The sequence below is a fragment of the Elaeis guineensis genome, chromosome 3 (assembly GCF_000442705.2).
Source record: "Elaeis guineensis isolate ETL-2024a chromosome 3, EG11, whole genome shotgun sequence".
Taxonomy (NCBI): Eukaryota; Viridiplantae; Streptophyta; class Magnoliopsida; order Arecales; family Arecaceae; genus Elaeis; species Elaeis guineensis.
Genome location: NC_025995.2, coordinates 127,199,905 through 127,219,724, shown reverse-complemented (window position 1 = coordinate 127,219,724; position 19,820 = coordinate 127,199,905). Strand labels below are relative to the sequence as shown.

General features: G+C 33.1%; 1 protein-coding gene across 1 annotated transcript; it reads right to left on the bottom strand.

Moving 5' to 3' along the window:
• Positions 1–1,890: 1,890 nt before the first annotated feature.
• On the bottom strand, positions 1,891–9,437 carry LOC105040335 (uncharacterized). The gene is made up of 4 exons (XM_010916819.4): positions 9,053–9,437; positions 6,618–6,922; positions 4,978–5,188; positions 1,891–2,511 (listed from the first exon to the last, which is right to left on the bottom strand). The coding sequence occupies exons 1-4, from the start codon at positions 9,305–9,307 to the stop codon at positions 2,011–2,013; spliced, it is 1,272 nt and encodes a 423-aa protein (XP_010915121.1). The 5' UTR covers positions 9,308–9,437; the 3' UTR covers positions 1,891–2,010.
• Between the last annotated feature and the right edge of the window lie 10,383 nt (positions 9,438–19,820).

Genomic DNA, 19,820 nt, shown 5'->3' with positions numbered 1-19,820 from the left:
TGTAGTAGACTGAGAATAAAGGTAACTCTCTAGGGTAATGCTACTGACTACATAGATGAAGCTGAAATTTTATAAAATTTCACTCATCCAATTCTAATTGTAACATCAACAATCGTTAAAATATTTTGAGATATTTGAAAAATATTTTTAATTTTTTTATATTAATATTTTGTTCTTAATTGGATATTTATATTATAGGTGAGCATTATTTTTCTTCTACTAGTACAACAAAAATTTATATCAACTTGGATATATCTGAAGTGAAAAGTTTTAATCATAGGTATTATTTATTTATTCGTTATCTTATTGTTAAATTATTTTATATATGACAAACTATTAACTAAATTTGATAATTTTTTTAGTAAAAATTTATTATGTATAAATGATGTTCGAGAGATTATATTCTAAAGTCAATCACAAACTTCTTCTACTGATCCATTGTCTATTAAAATGATGACAATTCAAGAGATAAAATCTATCGAGTGGGATTGCCATGGACAGGTAATTAAAAATGTGTAATACTAAAACTTCATTCATATATCATATAAATTTTTTAAATTTGATATTTATATTTGAAGATATATAATCATAATTAAATATTGAACTATTTGATTTATAGGAGACTATCTTTAATTATGAGGCTCTAATTAACGATATCGGAACAAGATATGGATGGTGCTATACAGCATGCCAAATTTGTCAAAAAAAAGTAAGATGCACTGATATTGGATTCTGGTGTAATTGATGCTATATAGAGCCTAAATATCCAATGCCAAGGTTTGTTTCGTATTTGATATTTAGAATTTACTGATAAAAGATAAATATATACTTTAGATCATAAAAAAATTTAAATTTATATATTAAATATTTTAATATCACATCTCTTGCTCATGTCCATTATAAATTTTCATTTATTAGTTATAACAAATTTTAATTTGGTTCTATTCTTTTCTATTCTTTAGATACTGATTACAATTTCATGTGGAGGATTATACTGGATTCGCATCATTTGTCCTTTTTGATAAAGTTGCTCAACGGTTAATAGGCAAATCAGCTAAAGAATTATGCATAGATAAGGTACATGCAGTATATATTTTATATTTTATTTATCCAACAAATTACTTGACGATATTGAGTCGTGTATTTCTCTTCGTGCAGAAAGATGATGATTCTATTGTTCCCTTAGAAATCAAAAAAGCTATAGGAAAAAATTACATCTTCCAAACTAATGTTAATGAATACAATCTCAAACAAGGAGGAATAAGCTATGCTGTTCTTAAAATAGTTTCGAATGATGCATGCAACGAATCAGAAGGCAAGAAAAATCGAAAAAAATCTATTGTGAGTCATATATTTTTATTCTTTTACATATGGATGATTATATTTATATATTTTATTTTAATAATTGATAACTAAATCTCTTTTTGCAGATTGAAGTAGATGAGGATGAAATTCCTGTTATTGATGTGACTATGAAGAAAAAAGATGTACGTGGGATGCAAATAGGTGGTCATGCTCTGCTTGATGATGAGGATTCCGGAATAATTGATGCTGAAAATGTTGATTCAAGAAATGATTTCTCTGCCAGCAAAAGACAGAAATGATTATGTTACTTCTTATTATTATGTTATTTAAATATTTTATTTATATTTTTATTTAGAATATTTGATATCATCTATGATGTCTTTTATATTATGTTAGATTTTTAATTTATAAAAATATTATTTAAAAAAATAAATACATACCATGTATCGCATGGGGTTCTAAGCTAGTAAATAGAAAGCCTCGTCATAGAAAGAATAACAATCGTATACCTTGGATGTGATGCCTAATATTGAGCAACATGAGAACACAATTAACACGAAACAAAGAGCTGGCATAGTCTTCTGAAAATTACGATCTGAACTTGTAGCATTGTTATCTGATATATATAATCTCCCTGACGAGAAATTATTATTAGGTAGAATTATTCTACCGCGTAGAATATAAGCAAACCAACAAAAAACAGGCTCAAATAGAAGTTGGAGCGCCATGCTCAACGTAAGGCATATTTCTGTATTGAAGCCATTTGCACTCATCGGCACTCGCAGCTTTTGGATCAAACGCTGTATTGTCTTCGAGAGGCAATCCTTGTCTCAGACGACCCATGAGCCGTGAGTGGAGAACTTGCTTTGTGATTACTGGGTGCCGGATCGTCTGAAATTCCTGCAAAGCAGTAGCCAAGTTCTCTAAACCCCACTTTTTGAGGCAGAGCCCTAAAGTCTCGGCATCTTGAATTGACATATTAGTGCTCCTAGCACCGTTGGGAACTACCGGATGAGCTGCATCCCCTACCAACACCACATTGTCCCAGAAGAGTTTTGGTAGCGGGTCAGCATCGTATATTACATTAATGAAAGGTTGCTGGGTCTCTTTCATGACCTTAGCCAGTTCGGGAACCCAGACCTTCTCTGCTTCTTCAAACATCTTTTGCGTCATGTCATTGCTAGGTTTCAAAGTCATTGATTTTCGCTGTAGAATAGTTTCCAATAGTTGGTTCACTCACGTCATAGAATCATATGAATGATGTAAAAATGGGGGTATACTACAACGAAAAATAATATAATTGACAAAATTATCATCATAAAAAAAATTCACCATAAAAGTTTTTGGTGATGAAATAAATTCATCATGATGCTCGTCTAAAAAAAAAAAAGCACCGCTAAATGTATATAGTGATGATCGAAATATTTTGTTAGCAAACATATATTAATTATAACAAAGATATTTTCATCATCAAATGGTAAAAAATTTAACAATGATAATTTTCATCAAAAAAATAATAATTTCATCATAATATGATATATTTTTTGTCACTAAAGACTAATCTATGGTAAATGTACAAACTCATCATTAAAGAGATTATATTTTTTTGATAATATTATTTATCACAAAAAATAGAAGGGTTTCATCAATAAAGGATATTCTCTGTCACTAAAGATTAGTCTATTGTGGTGTAAATAAACTCATCATTGAAAAGTTATATTTTTGTGACAATATTGTTCATCACAAAATGTGAGAAAATTTGGTCACTAAAAAATTCCATAAATCTTAGAATCGAAAATAAGTTGGATATGATCCGATTTTTGAATCTTATTCGATTGGAATACAAGTCTAGATAGCCTTATGGACAAGGAATTGAATCCAGGCCCTCTCAAATTGTTGCGTGTTACTCAACCACTACTTCTAATATATAGAATCCTGGTTTTGTTGTACCTATTCGAACTTATTCACATTATAAAAATATGCTCGTTTCAAATATATCATGGTTATTCATGTTTTTTATAATTAGTTATTTTCATGTAAAGTTTAATCCTCTTCCTCTTGACAAAAAAATGATAAACTTTATTTCATACTCCTCTTTAAAATATTTTGAAATATTAATAATTCATATATTCCAATATTTGCATATATTTCTAAAGTTCTTTCAAATAAATAATTCATGATTATTTTTATTCATGTTGTAATTAAAAGGAAATAATGATATTTAATATTGAAAACTTTAATACTTTAGTTCAATTTTTTTAATATATTTTTTACTCAAATCAGGTTAGATCAATGATCCAAACCTTACTTGGACTCAATACAAGTTTAAAATTTAAATCTTAGACTATTATCTAGTTACTATAATTTTTGATTCTATATTTATGATGGCAAAATTTTTTCATGAGCATAATTTTTATTACTATAAAAATATTAGCATTGATTAGATCACAAATTTTGGTTTTCAGCAACCAAATTGTGATTATTGGTGATGTAATTTTATTGTCACAAACAACAATTATAGATAATTAATTATACATATGATAATTATAGTAATATTTAGTGATACAATAGCTTTCATTAGTAATTATACGGGTTGTTAATAACAACAATTTTTTTTATGATGGTAAAAATATTCGTACAAAAATTTCCTTAATACTATACAAAATTTGTGACATACTTGTCATGATGAAATTGTTCTATAAAAATAGTTTTTATCACTAAAATTACTAACAATAGTTTGGTGACAAAACTTAATTATCATTATGAAATTTGTGATCATTGATCATGTTATTATTTTCTCCATGAATCATTGTCGTAACTAATTTCTAAATTTTTAAAATAAAAAAATAGATAACAAGAAATTTAGATCACCAAAAGCATAAATATTTAGTGACTGAAAATATTTTATCATAAAATTTAAGAATTCTTAGTGATGATAAACTTTATCATGATATGGTAAGAACCGTCATAAAAAATTTTGCTCCATATGGATGGAATTTGTATGTAATATTTGGTGACACTATCATTTTTACCACAAAAGCACTTATATTTTTTTAACAAATGAAACAAGAATGAATGATACGAAATTTAACTCAGCAAAAGCAAATATATTTAGTAATCCAATATATTTCATCATAAATTTACTCATTTTTAGTGATGGTAAATTATATCATGATATAGCAAAGATCATCACAAAATATATAACGAAAACTGGGATCAGATATTTGGTGATGTATTTTTCCGATAAAAATGATTTTTATTATAAAAAAATTACTAACTCTGGTAGCATGATAAAGTTAATTTTCATTATTAAGCTATACTTTTGTTGATGAAATTTTATTTCTCGTCAAATTTTTTGTCACTCGTAATCTCTTTTATTCTAGTGATACAAGTAGTTAAACAACACTATCTGAAATATATCAGCTCTAAAACAAATAGGAAAATCTTTTCAATTGAAATATTCAACTAGCATTATCTGAATTTTTTTCTCATGTTCCAAGATTAGTTACGAGATCAAGTGTACCCGTTTAGCAAATAATTGAGATAGGATTGTATCTTCTGACTCTGTTGTGTTCTAGATGTAGAATGCATCAATGCTATCTGATAAAGTTGTTTAGCAGTATCATTACAAGAAATGATATCATCTGTTGATCAGAAACATGGGTACATTACCTTATTTTCTGGTTCCGGCCAATTGTGAAACCAAACCCAATTCAACCTCCTGTTCGGAAGCTCAAAGAGCACACAGTGTGCTCGATCAGCCAGATCAAAGTATAGACAATGCCCTAGTTCTGGGTAAGCCCTGCGAATCCCAACCATGGTATCTGAATTCTCTTCTCCTGAAAAATCTAGTACCCCTCTCCATGCAATATGGCCTGAATACCTGTATCATTTTGAGGATATGATAATACATACAATGTGAGAAATTTGTCAGCTTTGTAACTACAAGAGAAAAATAGATAAATATGGTGTTCTTGGTATATAAAGCTGGAGTGCTTCAAAAGTTTTGAGAGCTTTTTCCCTCCCTTCATTACAGAGAAATAAAAAAATTCATTTGGACAAATATTTTTATTTAAATTTCTATATAAAATTCCAGTGCAGAAGTTTCGTATGGAAGCATAGAAGGTTTTGATCCTCTAGAATGTTACATATAAATGAAATTCAATTATCTTACTAAAGGAGCTAGAGGTAATGCTTTCCAGCTTTTATACATCTTGACCGCAAATTTTTCACTGTTATCATTGAGGCACTCTTTGCTGCTTTTTTTTTCTTTTGCCATTCAGAATAATCACAAACATTGATCCACCTAATGGCGCATGTATGCATGCTCACAACCAATGCAACCTTATATCCTCTACCTATCAACTTAAGGAAGTCATTGGGGCTGAAATCGGATCGAATATGGATCGGATACCAGCATATCTATATTTATATTTATTTTATCTAAAAAATATCAATACAAATATGAATATTATTTGAATATAAATATTCATATCTATATTTATTTTAAATTGATACAGATACAATAAAGATATTAAAAGTATGGATGTGCTTACGGATGTAAGTTGGATAATCAAACTTTATAACTACAGAATCGAAGATATTATTAAATAAATGATAAATCAAGTTAATAACATATTTATATTGTTATATATTTTTCTTAAAAATTAATAAGTGTTATATAAAATTATAGAGGATTACAAATATATTCGAATATTCAAATATGGATCGGATAGTTGTCTATCAATATCCATATCTATTTTTTTTTATGGATATAAATATAAATACGGATATTAGTCAGATACTCAATTTTTTTATCGATATCCGGATTGATTTAGATACGAAAATGCATCCAAATGGATATTATCCATACCATTTTCACCCCAAAAAGCCATACTAGTTATATTTTATAATTTAGTAGAAGTAAAAGATATTATAAATGTAGTAGCATTCCTCGGTTACAATAAGTATTCTGTATGTGCCATCCTTCGTATGGTTCGGAAATCAGATGACTCTTATCCCTTCTTTACATCTAAGCATATATATATATATATATTCCTAACAAACTAGTCCCCAAATTTATAAATATAAACAGTAATAAGACGGCCACCATGCGTCGCACCGTCCACTTTTCAACTATAGATGAAACGGAAAGAATACTAGAAATAGTTGCACGGTTAGCTTTCACAATTTGGTACCAAGGCTTTGAATGTTTTCCCTCTGCTTTTAAACTTGGGTAACCATTTCCCACAGCTAAGTTGAAATCAACAATTATTCATGGTAAAAAATATGCTATCGATAAATGCACAGACCTCAATTTCAAATCTGGAAGGAAATGCTGACGGATTGTGGACAAGCATCCATCAGCTGCAACGAGCAAATCCCCTACAATTTCCACAATCTCGTTGGTCTGGACAATTCTGGATTTGGTCACAACGGAGTTATCGTCATTGGAAATATGGAAGGAGAGGAATTGGTGACCCCGGAGAACTATTCCAGGCGGCAGTGCCTTGTACATGATCGAATGCAGATCTGCCCAATGTGCTGCTCTGAGATTACAGCTCTCGTCTCTTGCAAGTCTCCAGCTTATCTTCTTCGCACTGTCGGTTGCTTGGTTCTATATCAATGGGCAGAGGAGGAGAAATAAATGGTAAAAAATATCATCTTTAGCAAACAAATGGTGCATAGAGATTACAATTAATTCTCATTGACTAACAATCAATATGAGATTAATAATATTTTTTTTATATCATAATAATAATTATTTTTAAAATATATTTATTTTTAAAATATATTTATATTTAAATAAAATTTTAAAATCATTAGTTAAAAAAAAATAAAAACCATAAAATGTTCACATTCTCTCTAATCCGTCCGGCCCTTTTAAATTTCCAATTGACTTGTAGCCTTACCTCACCTTTGCAGACTAGGCCATCCATCATTTTTTTTTCCTTTTTCGCGGAAAGGGAGGTGAAGACCACCCAATTTATTAAATCAAACTATAGGAGGAGTACAGAGAGGGATAGGATGTAACATAATTCAGATTAAAAAACAGAAAGTAGAAAAGCAATAAATTTTAAGGATCCGGATTAAAGTGTCCACGCTTATCAATAAATATGCGTGCAGAGTCAGCTAAAGAGAGAAGTTCTAATCATTTTCAGAGGAGGGTCAAGAGAAGCCTCGAGGCCATCAAGCTATCGCGAATTAGATTTTCTCCGTAAGTCATAGTGGACCCCACATTGTCGGCACCCGATTGCCTCAATCATTGAAGTAAAAGGAGTCCATCTTAATTTCAAGAGAATTTTTCAAGAATTTTTTTTAAATAATATAAAAAAAATTATTTATATAAATAATATAAAATTTAATTTATTTATAAAAATAATGTAAAAAAAATATTATTTTGAATGATGTTTTCTTTCTGCCACGTCATCTTTTTTTCAACGTTGGCATCGTCTGAAAAAAAAAAACATCTTTTAAAAATATAAAAAAAAAAATTAAAAATTTATTTTAAATAATATTTTTTTTCGAACGATGTCAATGTGAAAAAAAATAGATAACGTGGCAGAAAAAAAACATCATTCAAAATGATATTTTTTTATATTATTTTTATAAATAAATTAAATTTTATATTATTTATATAAATAATTTTTTATATTATTTATAAAAAAAACTCATTTTTCAACCTCAACATTCTCTTCTGACCCAATTTTGAAAACCAAATTTGATATACAACTCCTAAATTTGGCACTTTCTATAAAACTCCTGTCTGGGATTCTGCGACGATAAAAGCGGTGGTCCATCGCTACGTGCCAAAAGGCGAACACGTGAAAAGAAAGGAAGAAGAGGTAAAGTGGTAGGGCTAAGGCTGTGGGACCTCCCATGTCGGACTGCTCCTGCTGTTGATTTGGGGGCGGCCCCGGCTCTCGCGTGACATCGCGGTGGAGGACAAAAGGGTGAAGGGTGGCATTTGCATGACAAATAATATCCTACACCACAATGCACCGTGTGGAATTCACAGCACTAATTGTAGCGGTTTATTCCCGCCGGCTCTATTTATCTTCATGATTGGAGGAATTATTATCTACGTTGCATGCAGATCTCTTTTATTAAGTTAGAAATTAGAGATCATAATTGATTATATACATGATTATGTTGGTGCCTACGGTATAGATAATATTTTTTTTTGATGACCGTCCCACAGAAACAAACACGTGTGATCCGATATATGGTACAAATCGTGATTTCTCCCATTACAACCGTCGTGGGTGACCTATGTTGTCATATCACATAATGAATAAAAAATATGAAAACAAGAGAAGGAAAGCTTTCTACTCCAAATTTTTCTACTTAAAATGATTATAATAAAATTATTCTTATAAATTTTATTTTTATCCAGTGATCGAAAATCGAGATTGTCCAATAAACCTTATTTGAATGTTTAAACGGATCAAATTTACATAAACAATTCCTTAAAATCACTATTTACATATATATATATCCTTCTATTTTTTTTACACATCTATATAGATATTTTAGTTATTTTAATTTTAAATTATTAATTTTTAATAATATTAGTTGATATGAGTACATATGTAAAAAAATATTTTATGAAGATACATATAGATATTGATTTTGAAAAAATATTTATATAAATTTAAATATTTAAATAAATATATATGTTAAAAATTAAAAAAAAATAAAAATAGAGAAAACTGAAATGGAATGTGGGTGGACAACCGCATTGTACCAAATCAATAGAGAGGGGTAAGGTAATATCGCGAAGGAGGTCCGGGTTGGAGATCCAACGGTCGACGATTTTCATGGACTGTGGATCGAGCGCGAGGCCGGCTCCCGTGGGGCTTCCGGAAGGAGCTGTGCCGGATTTCTCGATCACCGTCACTTGCCACCCGGCGGCGATCAGGGCGTGGGCACACGATAGTCCCGCTATGCTCCCTCCCACCACCACGGCTTTCGGAGGCCCGGTCATCTTCTTCGACTCCATCGCTCAGATCTACTCCTACTCCGTGGGCTAACTAGCTCTGATCTCGTACACGAGAATTTATGGCCGCAGGTTCCTGAGATTCACGTTTGATGAATAGGACCACAGGAATCAGTGGCGGTTGGCTGCTTGCACCATCTCGTGTTTCTCGGAGGAGTGTGGATAATAATCTCTGCTCGGACGCACGCTATAAACGGATCGGACGCACGTTGGAAACGGATTAGTCGCCGCATACGTCATCACGGAAAGCTCCAACAAATCCAATCTAATATATATAATATAAAACGGAGGGAGAAGCCTCCCGGTGACACATAAAGTATTTAAAAAAAAAAAATCATATATTAAACGGAAACAAACCTGTCAGAAAAAAATCGAGAGAAGGTGGGTGAGAGCTAGATGAGACCGTTGATGGAGATGCTCTCCATCCATCATTTTTCGCCAGTGGAGTTGGAGATAATAACAGTGGAGGCATCCGCAGAGACAGGGATAACGACGATAGATGCATCGATGGAGATGGAGATGGAGATGATGGTGGTGGATGATAACGGCAGTGGAGGTGTTGACGGAGGCGAAGAGTTTCCGACAGCGAGAAAGGCCGTCGAAAGGATTTTCCATCCACCTTAACGTCTCTGCCGTGCTCCAGCCAGAAAACTATCCTCGGCACCGATGCATCCTGGGGATTCCGCTAGAACACCCCTTGCACGAGGATCTTCTCCGGGCACTACCGCCGCCGCTCCTTCAACACGGGCATGGTCACCCAAGCAGCGGCAGCTGTGGAGGTCGGATCTACCTCTGCCGACGGTATCGTCGAGGTGAGGGATGCGATCTTCGGCCATTGGAGGAGGGGCGGGGAGGGATTTAGGTTTCAGCGACGACGCTCGAGTCACAGAGAAGCTTTCTCATTACCTCCTCTCTTAAGGGCTTCTTCTCCCCTCCTTTTCGACCGTTCAAAGAAATTCCTCCATTTGTCCCGAGCGTTGTTCACCGAGCACCTCAATGTTTTTAAAAATAATTATGTGCGAGACACTACGAATACTTCATAACATTGCTTGACCATTCACACCATCAATTTATGCACACCATCAATTTAGGTCTATATTTGACATTTTCATGTAACAAATTTTATTTCTAACGTAATGATGAGCTCGCCAAATGGTGATTTTTGACTTAAAATAGTTGAGGGAGGACAAGCAGATATTAGAAGGCATATTAATTAGCCCAGGGGTACATTCAATCTATGATTTTGGGTTCTTAATGATACCTTTTAATTGAAGCATCTCTAGAAGCTATGGCGGGCTCCACTTATTGGGATGGGTTTGGAAGAGTACAGGGACTCGAGTGGTCGAGAATAAGATTTTTCTACTACTAGGGTTGAGCTTATCATTTTGTTAACCATGGTTAAGATGTGAGGATAAAATTTGAGAGAGGAGGATGGAGATTAATTAAAATTTAGTAATACATATAAAATTGATAAATAAATTAAATATCAAACTGAATGAATATCAAAAAATATAATAAAATTTTAAATTAAATATTAAATATAATTTAAAAAATTATATCCCATACATTGCATGGGATCTAAGTTAGTTTTAACAATAATTGGCACGTAAATAAATCCTACGCCGTCATTATATTCGCGTACAGTTCCTACGATCTACGCGCACTTGGTACGCGTGGCCTCCACCGCCTCAAGCCCCGCCCCGGCCCCAGTCACCCAGATATCAGATATATTATATATATCGGGGCACTGCTTTTTCTTCATGTTTTGTGATTAGTTGTGTTGTGGGTTGTTTAGGGTCTAAAGATGGGATTAATTATGTTGTGCATCATGCTTTCTCCTTTTTGAGTGCAAAACGGAGGAAGCAAAGAGCTTCCCCCCCGCAATCCTTTATTAAGAGTAAAATAGAAAAACTGTGCATCATGCTTTCAACGACCTGATCTGACCTATTTCAACTTTCATATTATAAGGCTCTGATGATTCTAGCAGCAATTGATCTTTGTTACTCGTCACCAGAGTCCAACATCCTCCAGCTTCACCAAGGTCATGATCCTAGCTCCATCAACAAACACATCGTCCCAATGTCTAGAGTCATCTTCTCAAGGTAAAACAGCAACTGGTATTCGGTGATTGTGACATTCTATTGCTTTAAACCAGCTTCCAGATTTATTGCGGTTGTCTATCGCCTTGTTCGCATGGTAAGGCATATAAGGTGTAGATCAAGGTTAAGTGTCTTCTTCTTCCTTTCTTCTAAGTGTTAACTCTCTATCCCACTTAATGAAGCAGCAACTCAAAGACCTTTAATGTTGCGTAAAAAAAAAAAAAGATTTATTGCCCCCCCACATCTAAAATGTTGTTTGTATCAATCTTTTGTTCCATCAACTTACTATTGCACTCCCACTACAATAGAGTAGGGTATTAGTAATGCAAAAAATTCAACGCTAATACTAGATTTTCATCGATAATAGTTATTAGCGACGAAATTATCATTGCTGATATGTAGTCGTAAATAATGACCTCGTTGATAATTTTTTATAATAGAAAAAAAAAATTATCATCAATAACCGATATTACGGATCCAAAATTTTTGTCATTTAAAAAAAAATTTCGAAAACTATTTACGATGAAAAATTTTCATCCTAAAAAATTAATTTACGATAAATTATTACATCACTCATAAAAAAATAATTTAAAAAATTATTTATGATGAAATATTTTTATCACTATTAATTTAATTAAAAAATTTTATGAAATTCAGATTTATAAAAAAAATATTAGCGACGTAAAAGTTTCATCGCAAATATGACAATTCTCGATGAAAATTTTCGTCGCTACTAAATTAACAATTATTTATGATGAAACTAGTTTCATCGTTAATAATTTAATATAAAATTTTAATATTTTTTAATTTATTAAAAAAATTATTTACGACTAATTATTTTCATCGCTAATAAATTTTTTTGCGATCAAAATATCGTTGGAAATAATTTCATCGCTAAAAATTTATACATAATTTTTTAAAAATAATTTATGAATATATATTTTTAATTTATATTTATAATATTTTTTATTTATAATCTATAAAATGAAAAATAAAAAATTTACATAATAAATTCATAAATAAATTTCATCATTTTATTATATTAAATTAAAATTACAAGAGGTCTGAAATAAAAATAAAAAGTAACATAAACAGGTCGTCAAATGTCGGCATTTGCAAAAAGAGAACGAACTGGAGAAGGGGAGCACTTAGAAGAGCTCAGACCGGCCTGCTGCTGCCTCATCAGCTACATCATCCGCTCCATCTATGCCATCCACTCTATCATTTGAGTCTGGAACAGCTAGTACTCGTCGATGCACGCAACCAACTCATCAGCTCGCTGCTCAGTCCGCTGTCGATCCTCAATAGCCTGCCTCTGCATCTCCACCAGTCGAGCATCGCAGGCAACATGGATGTCAGCTCTAGATGAGCGTGAGGATGAGGGAGCACTGATCCTATGTCTTAGACTCCTAACATAACAAGATCTCGTACCAAGCACCTAATCACAGATCTCATCATCTGTGGATGCGGTCGAGCCCTCAGGGATAAGCTGGGATCTGATGCCTATCATACAATCCTGAAAATTAAAATTGTAGCTATTTTAATTTCGTACTAAAAATCAAACTGCGAATGAAAAAATAATTAGAAAAATATATAAAAAGCTCCTGGCTCCCTATCATCCACTCTCCTGACTGTCGTTGGTGGGTCTGCAGGTAGATATCTATCCTACCAGAAAGCTCACCACTCTCTACATCTCTCTGTAATTTGAGAATAATTAATTAAAAAAATTTTAAATAGTTAGAGAGTTAAAATATGCTAATTAAAAATTATTTACCATCTGCTGCATATGGCGAGCAAATGACCTCAAACCTCCACAATGCAATACGGTCTGTCTCATTCAATTCACGGTATTCTAGGCGCATCATCTCTGTACAATTAGCAGTCAAATTAGTAGGTAACAAACTAAATTTAAGAATAAATGATTCAACCATTAAACTCTAAAAAAAAAAGTTTGAATGTGTAACCTGATATGCTGGATCCTCGTAATGCCAACATACGAGAGCCTAATCATCCATAGTGATACTGTCATACGGCAGCTGCCGCACTGCCTCCATCCCATGATCTTGCATCACATGGCACCAGTGCTGATGAATGCGGTGGCGATACTCCTTGAAATGCAAGCATAAATGAGCATCCACAGCTCATCGCATGCGATCCTTCTCAAAATTAATAATATCAAATACACCCTGTCAATAACAAATATTAGAAGAATATCGTACTAATTAAATATTTATAGTATAATTTATTTTATCTGTAACTGAGTGTAGAAAATCTTTCTCTGAACCCGTATAACGTGACGCCAATTAAAAAGTATCACGGGGGCATAGCTATGGCATATGATGCCCAACTTGGTCTGCCACAGCTTGCACCATCTCCTAATGGGTCTGGTATAGCCGAATGGTACCTCAATACGAAGACGTTGTCCCGGGTGCTTGCATCTCCAACACTCTAGAGCGAAGTTCTTCGATGGACTTCGCCTTCGCCTCACCACCGGTGGAAACTAGCCCGAAAGAATAATAAATAAATCATTAGTATGAAGCTATCCAAATAAAAAAATCAAATTTTATTATATAAAAAGTATAATAATACCACTCAGATCCATCTCACTCGGATCTGCCTACTAGGACCTGCCAGTGCAGGACCATTTAGCGACTCTGCTGGTGCGGCAGTGAAAATGGGTGAAGGTGCCTCAGCTCCAAGGATAGATTGCGAACGCGAACGTTGTCGTTTGTCTCTTGATGCCATATCTATAATTCTTGATGTATAAATAAATATAATATTGAATAATAATAGTGAAAAATAAATTATATTCTAATGAATATAATTATATCATATACCATTATTGCAAGAGAAGATTCAACAAAGAATATAGATCTACTAATTAATATTCGTATCTTCCTCGATGTGTAGGTCCTCTTCCGAATCACAATAATCGACTAATGTATCGTCTTCTATCTCATCGTCATTTATAAACTAATCATCATCCTCTAACTCATCAAAATTAAATATAAAATCAGCTTCAACTTTATTAGGTAGCAGATCAACCCTATTCAAAGGAGCTATTACAAGTTTTTCATCAATAAGAAGCTGCTAATGTTTGTTCTTCTTCTTGAAAAATTTTCTCTTCATGTAAATCTAAATTTTCATCCATCTCTAGTCGGGTTAGTATGTCATATATGCCTCTAGGTGTTATTCTTTGTACGACATCCAATTACCTCGATATTTTAGATCCTTCAAATATATTATTTATTTCGCTTGAATTGCTAATATATACAGCTCATTCTAGTACCATATTTGTGCAAAGTTTATACTGATAAAGTATGGATCGATATGAATATCGATCTTTTTATTGCTAATATCCCACCATTCACACTGAAATAAGAATACAGAATTACTAATCCCATACTTCAGTTCTATGATATCTATATGTACACATAATATTCAATCTCTTCTTCTTCTTCATATCCTATCGTAGCAATTCCACTATTCTAGATCCGTCATTGTATCTCAAGCTCATTTATGTAAAATCTCATTCCTCCAATGATACAGGATGCGTAGTGGTTAATCCTTCGATCGGAGCCACATGCTAAATCATACAACTCATCGATCGCGCCCTCTTCTTTATTGAATTACTTATATTTCATCTACACCATAATATAAAAAAATATATTGATTCAAATAATTATTTCTATAATTATTAAAAATAATGTATTACAAGTGCAATTTACAAGGTCTCCAAATTATTTTGTAAATTTTTTCCTATGTTGATCATCAGCATCCGTATTATTCTCTTTAGATAGTATACTCTTGTGCTCACTACAACAAGTCATAATTTTTAATTTTATATCGATATGAAAAAATTACTTAGAATATTAAACAATATACTAAGATGGTACTTACTTAATGAAATCTTCAATTTCTTCATAATTATTTAGAATGTAGAAGTGTGCCTTAGATAGCTTATTCACATCTATAAATTCATATCTCCTTCCACCAATGGGTCGAACCGTTTGTTTAAATATGGATAGTATCGATTTATTATTACCTCATTCACGGTCTATATTACGATCTGTATGATTGAATCTTATTTTGATATCGTCAAAATACATCGAGCAGAACGTGACACACTCTATAGCTACATATGTTTTCGCTATAGACCCTTCAGACTGTGCTTTATTGTGCACATATTTTTTTAAGATGCACAAGAATCTGCAAATAAAAAAAATTAAATTTTAAAAATATATTTATATCTTATAACTGATATGACAAAGTGCGTATAATTTTTTTATCTTTCAATGAGATACATACACCGATAATATACCTGTTCGATCAAAAGAGCTTCCTTTGGAAGATGAATAGCCAAGTGCACCATAACATCAAAAAATGATGGTGGAAAAATTTTATCTATCTTACAAAGAATGAGCATGATATTCTTCTCAAATTTCTCAAGTAAGTTAATCTTTAATTTTTGACAACACAATTCTCAAAAGAATACTCCCAACTCAATCAATGCAGTTTGAACATCACCATCCAAATAGCCATGTATGACCACAGGAAGTAAGCATTGCATCATCACATAGGAGTCATGACTTTTTATATCAGAGATATTGCCGTCGTTGTTGCCAATACACCACGATATGTTTGAAACGTAAGTATCAGAAAACTTCACGATTTTGAACCATCCACAAAAACTCTTTTTTTTCTCGTCAAACAGCGAATAACATGCAGGTGGCATAAAAAATCTATCACTTCGACGAACTAAATGCAACTCCGATTGAATTTTTATTTTTTGAAAATCAAGACAAGCTTTTATACTATCTTTTATTTTTTTTTGAAATGTTCAATACTGTACCAATGATATTATCATAAATATTCTTCTCAATGTATATTACATCCAGATTATGATGAAGTAGTAGCTGCTTTCAATATGATAGTTTGATTAAATATTTTGCTTCATCCAATTCAGCTCAGCTTCAATACGCTTCTGCTTATGAGTATTCGATATTTTTTTAAATTGGATATTTTCAATGACTTCAAGTTGTTCTAAAATTTCTACTCTACTTAACTCCTTAGGTGGTGGATGTTGGTCAGACTTACCATCAAAGTATTGGTTGTAATGGATCCTCTGAGAGTGATTACCAAGTAAAAATTATCGATGACCCATGAAGCATATTTTTCATTCATGCTTTAAATGTAAGGAGGACACATCCTTGTTGCATATTAGACATGTCAGATATCTTTTGGTACTCCATCCAGGTAAGTTTTTATATGCAAAAAATTATTTATAATCCATAAAATCGAAGTATACAACTTAAAATTTTTTTGACTCACAGAATCATATGTCTGTACTTTATTTTCTCATAGCTTCTTTAGATCATCGATTAATAGTCGTAGATATACATCAATTTTATTATCTGATGCTTTCGGATCCGGGATCAACAATGACATAAAAATAAATAGTTCTTTCATACACCTTCAAGGTGACACATTATATACAACTAGCATCACAGGCCACATGCTATAAGAAGTACTCAAATTATCAAAGAGATTAAATCCATCTGTCGCTAGATCAAGTCGGATATTGCACGGGTCACTCACAAAGTGCGAATACTTTACATCGAAATCTTTTCACACTACAGAGTCGGTCGGATGGCTAAGTATGTTCTCCTTCGAAACCCACTGCTCATGATGCCATCTCATTTCTTCAGTTGTCTTTGTGGAAGTCTTGAAATCAACGAAAAATACCTCCAAATCTTTTGAGATACCTTCTTTCCTTTCCTGTTATTGGTTTTGTACCTAAACTCACTGTATTTTGGATATTTAATTATCTGTTCGTTATTCTTATAAAATAATATACAATCATTTTGCAGGCAAATATAGGAATATAGTCAAGTTTCAACTTTCGCATGTATATTTTTGCTTCAGAATATGATTTCAAAAGTCTCTCTCCATCGAAAAGAGCTATTTTAATTAATATCAAATTTTGATCAAATGACTTTTGACTCTATCGATTCACAATTTTAATATGAAGTAATTTTATCAAAAACTCTAACTTGGAGAACTTTGTGCAATTTGGATAGAGTGGCTCTCGTGCATCCCTTACAAACTTTGCAAACTGCTCAGAAGTCTCTTCTACCTCAAGCCGAATATTGTGTTCATGATCAGAATTACCTTCAAATACACCAGTACTCATACGTACATTTGAATAAACATTCTGATATAAATTATTCAATAGTTCTCCTATACCATTATGTTCGACAGGTTCAGCAGCATCACTATCATCTTCAGTATCATCATCATTGCGCATAACTTCATTCAGATCATCCTCTCCATGTCATATACAGCAAGTATACTTTTTATTCATACCATAACGTAGCAGATGCTTCTCAATAAGTGTTATATGATAATTTACCATATTAATACATCTCTTGTATGGATACTTTATCCGACTAGTACTGTCAGCCTTATGCCATGCAAATTCAATAAAATCTCGAACATCTTTTCGATATTCAGATAAAAAAATATCTCTGACATTCATCCAATTTTTGTTGATATCCATCTAACAATAAACATGAAAATCATTAATAATAAAAAAAAATTCAATGGTATTCATTCGAACCGGATCCCGACCCAGATTTCGGATCGAATCCCAACCTAGATTTTAGATCGAATCGAGACACAGATCATTTTATACAAAATAGCATGTATTAAAGAATACAGACTGAACAGTAATACAGAAAATTTCCTTTCATCAATTTAATGAAGCAAAAATATATGATCCTATCCATTTCAAATCATTACTAACAGGTGTAGCTCTATCCCTTTCAGAAAAGTAATAATCTTATTATTATTATTAATCGATATTTTATTTCATTATTATAAAAATTTTGGTATACTTTGATTCTCCAAGTATACAATGATATGGTGCCTACGCACCCTATCCACTATATATCCAGAAAACAGTGGACAGATAACTGCTGACTACCATATAATGAAATAAAATATCAACTATTAATAATAATAAGATTATTACCTTTTAAAAAGGTTTGAATATGAAACATCTAAGAGTCGATCTCAATCAAGATCGACTCTTGAATGAAAATATACGGCTCAATGCAATTTAACTACCATCTCTGAACATATATTCAGAAATGGATTTCTAATTTATCAAAAAAAAGTAACTCTATATTAAATTTTTTTCATCAAAAAATTTAGTAAATTTTTTTCTAAAATAATAATAATTTTTATATTTAATTATAATAAGCAAAAGCATACAAAATATCACATAAAATAATTAAATTGTAATAAGCAAAAGCAATGTGCATTGTGCTAGTGGAACAATAAAAAATTTAAAAATTTCAACAGTAATGCTAAAAAATTTATACAATAAATATAAAATAAACTATAAGTAGTTGAGCATGCAAAATAATATCAACGTAAAATAATAACATGAAATCCAATCCCATGCCGAATATCCTTCGCTCCCTCTCCCTCATCTTTCAGATTCACCAAAAGCAGCACTGTGGAGGCAGTCCCGCAGATAGGGCTGGAAGTGGGTCGGGCCGCCAGGAGGCCCATCGGGTCGGCCCAAGTCCATCGGGTCAGGCTTCGAACTCGGCCTCAAACCATTCAGGCCAGGCTCTAGCCAAAAAAATATGGCCCATTTGGCCATCGGGCTGGGCTCGGACAGACATTTGGCCCGGTCCAGAGCCGACCCGATTGGGTTCGAATCGATTAACCCCCCTCTCCCCCAATCCTGACACAATCCGCATTTTAACTTTATACATATAATAAATAATTTTTTATTTTTAAAAAAATATTTTTTATCTAAACATATTTTTTAAAAAATATTTTTTCTCCTAAATATTTTTTCAAACAATTATTTTTCTCCTAAATATTTTTTTCTTAAAAATTAATTTTTTTTCTAAACACCATCCACCTACGGCTTGACCCACCCCCTATGGCATCGTCGCTATCACCCACCCCCCGGCCACCCACATTCGGCCCTCGCGACCCCTGCTCTCATGGCGCCGGCACCGTCACCCACCTCGCACTGCCCGGACTCGACCCCTGCTCCCACAGTGCCGCCGTCGTCACTCACCCTACGTCGCCCAAACTCGGCCCCCACGACCCCAGCTCTTGCGACGCCGCCGCAGTCACCCATCCCGTGCCGCCCGGACTCAGCCCCGTGACCTCCACTTCCACGGTGCCGCTACCGTCACCCACCCCCCGTGACCCACCCCTCGTGGTGCCACCGCCCCCTTCAATCCCCCATAACCCGAGTCCTAACTCGAATCCTGATCAGATCCCGATCTGAATCCCAACCCGGATCAGAATCTTGATCTGGATCCCAACCTTGATCAAATTCAAATCGTGATCCGAATTCGAACCAGATCCCAATCCGGATCTCAAATCGG

Coding starts and splice junctions, on each gene's coding strand:
- LOC105040335 (XM_010916819.4), bottom strand. CDS start 9,307: ATGGAGTCGAAGAAGATGACCGGGCCTCCGAAAGCCGTGGTGGTGGGA. Junction 5,189..6,617: donor CTTCCAGATTTGAAATTGAG/GTCTGTGCATTT, acceptor AAAATGATACAG/GTATTCAGGCCATATTGCAT. Junction 2,512..4,977: donor GGCCGGAACCAGAAAATAAG/GTAATGTACCCA, acceptor ACTATTCTACAG/CGAAAATCAATGACTTTGAA.